The sequence below is a fragment of the Mirounga angustirostris genome, unplaced genomic scaffold (genome assembly GCF_029215605.1).
Source record: "Mirounga angustirostris isolate CCGP_5_RB_7025 unplaced genomic scaffold, mMirAng1.0.hap1 SCAF_17, whole genome shotgun sequence".
Taxonomy (NCBI): Eukaryota; Metazoa; Chordata; class Mammalia; order Carnivora; family Phocidae; genus Mirounga; species Mirounga angustirostris.
Window position 1 is genome coordinate 20,654,901 of NW_026991725.1, and position 8,875 is coordinate 20,663,775.

The following is an 8,875-nucleotide window of genomic DNA, read 5'->3' on the forward strand; positions in this document are numbered from 1 at the left end:
TGCTTTGACAAAATGTAACAAACTCTGTGGCTTAAGTAGCAGAAATGTACTGCCTCACAGCTCTGGAGGCTATAAATCTAAGATCAAGGTGGCAGCAGGGTTGGCCCCTTCTGAGGGATGTAAGGAAGAATCTGTTTCCCACCCATCCTTCTGGTGGTAGCCAGGAATCTTTGGTGTTCCTTTGCTCCTAGAAGCACTGCCCACTCTGCCTCCATATTTATGTGGCATTCTTCCCCTGCATCTTTGCCCAAATCCCTTTTTTTATAAGGACACCGTGTCACCCTGAATTAGGGCCCACCTTAAAGACCTCATCTTAACTAATTACACCTGCGATGACCCTATTTCCAAATCAGGTCACATTCTGAGGTACTAGGGGGTTCGGACTTCAATTTATGAATTCTGGGGGTGCACAATTCAAATCACCACACCTATGTTTGAAAAACCAGCATCTGAAAAGGCTTAGTATGAACAAATTGTAGAAGCATCCCACGTGTCTGAATGAGAAAAGACAGCAAGGTCAGTTCCCAAAGTGTTCGCTACAGTCATTATGTTCAAACAGCAAGTGAGCAAAATGGATGGTGTGTCCAAAAATGTTTGAAAAAGCTGGGTTTTAAAAAAAGTTAAATAGGGGCCCCTGGGTGGCTCAGGCGATTAAGCATCCGACTCTAGATCTCAGCCCAGATCTTGATCTCACGGTCGTGAGTTCAAGCCCCGTGTTGGGTTGGGCTCCATGCTGGGTGTGGAGCCTACATTTAAATAGATAGATAGATAGATAGATAGATAGATAGATAGATAGATAGATCGATCGATCTCCTTACTGGGAAACTTGTCGAGGCCTTTAAATTGATAATACATGTGTCAGTCTCCAAGAAGAGGCATGGGATGTTGAGCATTTCACAAACTGTTGAAATGTGAAGTATTTTTAGAGCATCTCACAGGGCTAGTATGCCCTTGAACTACCTGAGAACCAGGTCTGAGCACTGGGTGTGAGCTTTGCCAATGGCTCACTGTGCACTCCCACAGCTGTCACCCCCACCATGTGAAATGAAAGTTCCTCCCCTTTATAACGAGGGGGGTAAGTCACGTCTGCTCCAGTTCTGGCATTGTAAGATCATCTATAAAAACTCAAAAGGAAGATGAGCAAAGGAAGCAGAATCCAATCTCCTTGACAGGATATGTACTCACGTCCCAACAGTCTGAAGCATTTGAAGTCTCCAGTCCTATCTGTGTTGATTGGGATTCTTTTGGTGACAAGCCACCCCCTCCAGATACCTCAATTAGAAAAAAAGGAGGTATTCAAGAGATATGGGGGCATCCTATGGGAGTTGAGATCAGAAATTGATGTCCGGAATTCACGGGAAGTCTGGCCTCTCTGTTCTCTTACGCTTCTTATTGCACATTCTCTTTGTTCTCCTTTCCTGTTAAAAACTTCCTTTGCTTCGCAGTCCTGGGCTGGAACATGGCAGAAAACCTTTAGTCCAGCCGCCCCGTCCTGGTAGTCACAGAAAAGCAACCAAATTGATCCAGCTTAATTTAGCTCTGACCCCTGGAACAATCACTACGGTGTGGATAACACCCATGGGGGGGGGGGAATAATTTCCTGAATTGTTGGAAATTCTGGAACCATGAGGTGTCAGAGGAAAAAGGGACCCTGGAGAACAACCAGATGGATTTCCTCCTTTGACAGATGGTGTGTTTGAGCTTAAGAGAGAGCAAAGGACTTACTCAGAGACATGCGTGACCTGGTGAGGTAGTAGCCCGGCTCGCTCCGTGCACAGAGGCATCAGGAGGCCTGCAACGCACTGGAATCCATGAAACAGGGGTCTCTGCAGCGCTCACATGTGCCCTGTCCCAGACAGCCAGGACTGCCTGGCTTGGGCACAGTCTACGCGGTCTGACATGCTCCCTAGCACAGTTAGGAGAGTAGGTGGGACTCAGCTGTGTCTCTCCCTGCAGATGCATTCCTTACGCCTGCTCAGCCAGAATCAGCCATCTCAGATCTTTCTGAGCATGAGTGACAACTTCAGGCCTGTGCAGCCGCTCAGCAATCGCTGCATCCGCACCAACATCAACTTCAGTTTACAGGGGAAGGACTGTCCGAACAACCGAGCCCAGAAGCTTCAGTATAGAGGTGGGTGTGCTGGCTTGGAGGGCAGCGGGCCCCCACCGGGGCTCAGTCGTCTCATTAGAATCGGGATCACAAATCACAGTGAGACCACCCCCTTCCATTTGTATGGTGCTTTCCCATTGATAAAACCTCTGTAGCATTCGAGATAGACAGAGATAGGGATAGACATACAGAGATAGAGATGGGGGAGGGGGTGTCAAATGTTCAAATCCCTTCCGGTTCAAGCAAGACAGCATTGAAAAAATAAAAGGAAGGAAGGGAGGGAGGAAGAGAGGAAGGAAGGAAGGAAGAAAAGGAAGGAAAGAAGGGAGGGAGGGAGGGAGGGAGGGAGGAAGTTTTATTGGAGCCCAAGTTAGGACAGCTGCCTAGGATACACAGTCTTCACAAGGAAGAAAGTGCTCCCATGAAAGAATATTTGGCTAGGGTTATATACATTTTTTTGCATAAATAGTTACAAATCATTACACAAGGACATTTCAGAAAGTTGCAGACCTCATCTTAAGCCTCTCATATATACAGCACCATATGACTTTAAACTGATGTGAGCCAGGGAGGTATTTTCCTTTTTCTTTTTAAGTTTTTTTTTTTTTAAAGATTTTATTTATTTATTTGAGAGAGAGAGAATGAGAGACAGAGAGCATGAGAGGGAGGAGGGTCAGAGGGAGAAGCAGACTCCCTGCCGAGCAGGGAGCCCGATGCGGGACTCGATCCCGGGACTCCAGGATCATGACCTGAGCTGAAGGCAGTCACCCAACCAACTGAGCCACCCAGGCGCCCTTTCTTTAAGTTTTTATTTAAATTCCAGTTAGTTAACATACAGTGTGATATTAGTTTCAGGTGTACAGTTTAGTGATTCAACACTTCCATACATCACCCGGTGCTCATCACGACGGATGCACCCCTTCATCCCCATCACTTAATTCACCGAAACCCCCTCCCCTCTGGTAACCATCAGTGTGTTCTCTGTACTTAAAGACTCTGTTTCTTGGTTTGCCTCTTTCTCTTTCTCTTTTTTCCTTTGTTCATTTGTTTTGTTTTTTAAATTCCACATATGAGTGAAATCATATGGTATTTGTCTTTCTCTGACTTATTTCACTTAGCATAAGATAGCAGTTTTATTGCCATTTTACCCAAGGGCCCAGAGAGGCTGATTTTCCAATGTCATCTGTTAGAACAGGACAGCTAGAAGCATTCAAGCTTTTAGCTATGTGCACAATGGACCCCCACCCCCTTTCTCCCAAAAGGGGAGCAAATACTCTGGATGCCAGGTATCCAATGAGGGTACCATGTGTGAGCACATCTTTTTCCGGTGCTCTCTCCCTAGCGGTGACTATTATCCCTACTAAAGGAGATATTTAAGATGACTCCTGCCTCCTGTAACCCTCTCGTCCACATCCAGCTCTCTCTCTCTTCCTACACACGCTAAGTATCTGTTGATCATTGTGGTAAACCCTCAACATAGAAAGGAAGATGGAGACAGAACGGAGTCATGGAGATGTCTTCAACAAGGAACCCACACACCTGAGCTCCTGGCCTGGTTCTGTCACTACCAAGCCAGGTAAACCCAACCACCTCATTTCCCCTCTGGACCTGGCTTCTTTCATGACAGTCTCCCATCTAGTTCATGACTCGTGAGGAGCAAATGAGAGCCTAGATGGGGAAGTCCTTTGTAGCAAAAACGTGCCACCCTAATATGGGGACTATGGATGCTACCAGGCAGCTGCCCCTTGGTCCCCCACTTCATCTCTCCTACTTCCCCCGCATCTCCTTCTTTCTTTTTTCTCTGTCAGACACATGCAAAGTGTCAAAACTATAATTTTCTGTTCCCTTCCAGCCAGAACTACCAGAAAAACAATCCATTCATTGAGCCTTCCCTTTATTCAACACCTACTTATGATGCACCTACTGTGTGCTGGGCACTTAGCTAGGTGATGGGAATACAGTGGTGATGAATACAGATAGGGCCCCATCCATGCAGAGCGTATAGTCTAGAGCAGGGGTGGCAAACTTTTTCTGTAAGGGCCAACAGGTAAATACTTTAGGCTTTTGAGTCATATAGTCTCTGCTACACTCTTATGTTGTAGAGTGAAAGCAGCCATAGGCAATATGTAAATGAATGTGTGTGGCCATGTTCCAATAAAATTTTACAGACAAAAACAGATCACAGGCTGTATTTGGCCTGTGGGCTGTCATTTGCCCAACTCTCGTCTAGAGCGCTGCCATCCACTGGAACTTTCTGCAACTCTGGAAATGTTCTATATCTACCTTGTTTGGTATGGTAGCTACTAGCCACATGTGGCTATCTGACATTTGCAGTGTGGCTAGTACAACAATGCAACTAAATTTTTAGTTTTCATTTTAATTAACTGAATTTATGGTAGCCGCATGTGACTGGTAACAACCCTATGGGACAGCTCAGGCCTAGAGGTTTATGAGGAAGCAGAGGGGGTGGTCAGGATACATACATACAATTTACAGAACTGTCCCTTCCCCTTTGGAGTAAGACCCCCCAAACTTTGTGTGCATTAATTCAACTATGCCTTGTTTTGTGTTGTGTGTGTGTTTTCCTTTCTCTCTCTTTCCAGTAAATGAATGGCTCCTCAAGTAGGGAACGAGACCAAGAAGAATCTCAAGAAGAAATGCTACAACTGTGAATTGATGTAACCTAGAATGCCCCCTTCTTTCTTCTCTCTCCCTCTCTCCCTCAAGCCTCATTCACTCTTTGGATTGGCCCTTTCTTCATGAAAAGTGTCTGGAAAACCATGGCAGAGGAACACATCTCTTCCACACACTCACTGACACACACACACACACAAGCACTCGCACACACATGCGAACACGTGCAAACATATCTACACACAGACACACTCAGCATGGCCTCCAAGATGGGAAGTCAAATTTCAGAAAAAACAGGCTCATTCATAAGAGGTCTTAGAAGAAAATAACCAGTTAACCAGATTACAATTTTGATACTGTTTTCCTGAACTAATAAATCTACCCAATGAGACTTTTCAGCCTTTGTACATACAAAATTCTTCCAAAAGAGAGAGAGGAGAAAACACAGCTCCGACGCCATCAAGCGGACTTTGTTCTTGGCATCAAGTTATCTCGGGTGGTGTCCTAGGATCCTCTGAGGGTGCTGGTGACAGGTGAACCAAGACAAAGTTGGCCAAGGACACTTACTTCTAGATTATGATTCTTCTGTTTACTCAAAAAAAATTCAAAAAGCAAAGGACAGACCTTGAAGAGATACACATTGTATATATATCACTGCAGACTATAAAGAAATGGAATTATTTCCCCTTTGTCACATATCTGTAGTAGGATTTGCCAAGATCAGAATCGATCCATTTGCTGTTTCTTGTTTTCCAAAGGTCATACATTGTGTTTGGTTATTGTTAACAGCTCAATAAATGTGTTTAACAAGTTAATTTCATTTTTCCGCCTTTGGTCTGTTCTCCTTCCTTACAGGCGAAGCCCTGACTCCATTGCAACTGCATTCTTTGATTTCACTTGTTCCTTCATCTACGTGTTCTGTTCATTTGCAGCCAGTTTTGACTGAGTTTGTGGCAATCAGGAATGCATTTGCTAAGCAAGTATAACTTTAATTCCACTCCATGGCTCGATCATTCATACAAGGTGAGCTTCTGCCTGAGATAGCAGGCGACAGATTTCTTGCGTTTCAAAACTGCCATCCCCCCACCCCACTGTGATGCTCCCTTGAAGGAATGCACTTTGCCTTGTAAATTCCTGGGAAGGGGGTGTCTTTTCTCTCCAGGTGCAGCCGGATCTCACAAAATACAAACGAATGCCTTTCTTTCCTTGTTTATAATGGTCACTCACTGTGTTTGATTACTGTCAAGAAATCAATAAATGTGTTTAACAAGTTAGCCAGTGCCCATGTCTGAGTTTATTGGGGAGGACGCTCCCTGCTGAAGCCTCAGGGTCCTGCTGCATCCACGAGCCATGGCATTGTGGCCCGTAGGGCTGCTGAGCCACTGGAGCCGCCCAGCTGGCCGTTCCCAGAGCCGGGTAATTAATACCCTGGTGAGAAAACATATAGGCTCGGCTGCTGGAAGGAAAGATTTGGATGTTCGTTCAGTGGCCAAATTAAAAATAACTTTCGTCTCTCCTTCCTATCGCAGTCCCCAGAAAGAGGGAAGCGTGCAGGCAGGCAGGGTCCGTGCAAGTGGGAAACTTCAGCCAAGTGACACGTTAGCCATATTGACGATAAAAAAAAAAGATCAAACAGCCAAATACTGGGGCGCCTGGGTGGCTCAGTCGTTAAGCGTCTGCCTTCAGCTCAGGTCATGATTCCAGGTCCTGGGATCGAGCCCCGCATCGGGCTCCCTGCTCAGCGGGAGGCCCGCTTCTCCCTCTCCCGCTCCCCCTGCCTGTGTTCCCTCTCTCGCTGTGTCTCTCTCTGTCAAATAAATAAATAAAAATCTTAAAAAAAAAAAAAAAACAGCCAAATACTTCATATTTGAAATAATACACTTAATTGAAGTGTTTTCACTTTTTGCACCAATGTGAGTTAGAGGATGGCCTTAGCCATGATGCCCTAGGAGCCAGTTTCTGAGCAATTGTATTTTTGCAGAAAACCAGGTCTGCAAAAGTTCAAGGTAGACAGGGGACGGTCTTCCTCTGTGTGGCTTGCTGCTTGCTCTCTGAGACAGAATCTTGCTGAGCCTGCAAGCGCAGGTAGCGGTGTAGTACAGTGGCTGAAGAATATTGGTCAAGCAACCAAACCTGGCTTCAAATCTTCATTCTGCCACTTGCCTGCTTGCTGTGTGATCCTAGGCAAGTGGCTTTACTTCTCTGATCTGGGCATCAGGGGTGCTAATAACCACCTCTGTGAGTTGTGAGGCTTGAATGAAACACAGCTACTTAAAGCAACCAACTCGATACCAGTGGCTGTTCTGCACGTGGTGCCTGTGGGTCATGTGTGCGGCTGGCAGCGTTTATGTGGACCATACCATACCTCCCTCTCCAGGAAGGGCTTAGCACTAATCACAACAAAGCCATCAATTAATATCAAATGAGAGTCATAGATACCCAGCAGTCCGCACATAGGTATATGCCTGACTCGTGTCGGGGCACAGAGCAAGGAGCCCCAGTGAGGAAGGAAGGCAGGGGCCAGGTGTCTAGGCTCCGTTCTGCTACTAGCATCCTCTGTGATGCAAATCAACTCCCCTCCAGGGGACGGTGTCCTTATCTAGAAATAAGCTGGACTCAACGACCTCCCATGGCCTCTCTAAGATCATTCCCTAACTCCATGTCTCATTCAGTTCTTAGTCCAGGGAGAACAGAAGAAAACCCAGGCTGACACCCCTGGGGCCCCTGGGCACAGGCAGAATTTCACGCTGGTCAACCAGAACTGGAAATGGAGAGAATGAGCCAGTCTCTCACCTTCTGGGCCAATCCTGAATGTGCCTTCTCCCCATTCCCTGCATGGCCCAAACTATAAAATGGAAATCGGGGCACTTTGCCTTCAAACCATGTGGAAGTAATAAAGATTTACTAGATTTCTACCACTCTAAGAAAAAAAAAATAGAACGTTTAAACATACCAAAAAGTCCCCGAGAGTTGACCTGGTAAAGCCATTAAGGAACAAAAATCCTTTTCTCCATGTGATGTGCATGGGTGTTCAGAAAAGGGGTGGCCACAGTGCCAGCTTGGCCTGCAGAGCTGCAGGCTGATATGGGCATCCCGTCCACCTGCAGGGACATGTGTGCCGTGCCTCAGTTCCCTCCTCAGCAAAATGGGGAGGGGAAGTAAATGTACGCAGAAGAGAACGCTGGGCAAATTGCACGAGAAAAGGGGAAGACAGAGCGGGGAGATCCCCAGTGCTCCTCTCAAGGACATGCTTTGTGGTTTCCAACACCATTTAGAGCCCGGTTCCCACCTCCCTTGGTAGACACCAGGACAACCACCCCTGGCCGCACTAGATGGGTCTGGAATGTGAGTAACATGAAGTTTGGGCAGGAGGGCAGGCCTCCATTGCAGCCCCTACCCGCCCAGCTTTGGCTGAAGGGCCCCATTGACAATCATCAAATGACATGTGCCTGCATCCCCAGCATGGACCCCTGCCCTGCCGGACAACCCCCGCCCCTCCCCGAGCACTCCTAGCTCCTGAGAGTAACAGTTTTCTTCTTCCAGAAACCCTGAAAGTAGGACCCCCAGGAGCAGAGACGCCCTTGGACATCACTCACTAGCTGGCAGGACAGAACCTAAGGAAACACCCAGATAATGGGTCGCACACATCCTGTGGGCCAAGCCCCGGGGTAAGCAACTTGCAAATATCATCTCATTTCACGCACACAGAGGCCCACGAGCTAGTCACCATTGCTGTCCCATGTTATAAAAGCAGAAACTGTACTTCTTACGACTGGGGGTCATGCTCAGGGTTACGCAGCTCATAAGGGGCAAAGCCAGACCCAGCTCTCTTAAGCTAGTGGTTCTGAGAGTATGTCCTGTCAGCATCACTGGAAACTGGACAGAAATGTAAATTCTTAGACGGCACTCTGGGGTGGGGCCCGGCCATGTGTGTTTTTACAGGCATCCTCCCGGTGATTCTGGTGCTCACCCAAGTGTGAGGACCACTGGACACCAAATGCTCATTCCTACTCCCTCCTACTCTAGAGGCTCCCAAACTTTGCTACACATCAGACTCCCCCGGGATGTTTTATTTTTTTTTTCTTTTTAAAGATTTTATTTATTTAAGAGAGAGAGAATGAGAGAGAGCAC

The 8,875-nt window shown here is 46.9% G+C and overlaps 1 protein-coding gene across 1 annotated transcript in view; it reads left to right on the forward strand.

Moving 5' to 3' along the window:
* The window catches only part of CA10 (carbonic anhydrase 10), a 510,865-nt gene extending 504,893 nt beyond the window's left edge, over positions 1-5,972 (forward strand). The window contains exons 9-10 of the mRNA XM_045889180.3: positions 1,957-2,131; positions 4,714-5,972. Of these exons, the coding sequence (XP_045745136.1) occupies positions 1,957-2,131; positions 4,714-4,736 (198 nt within the window). The 3' untranslated portion in view covers positions 4,737-5,972. The remainder of the gene's footprint in view (positions 1-1,956; positions 2,132-4,713) is intronic.
* The last annotated feature ends 2,903 nt before the right edge of the window (positions 5,973-8,875 follow it).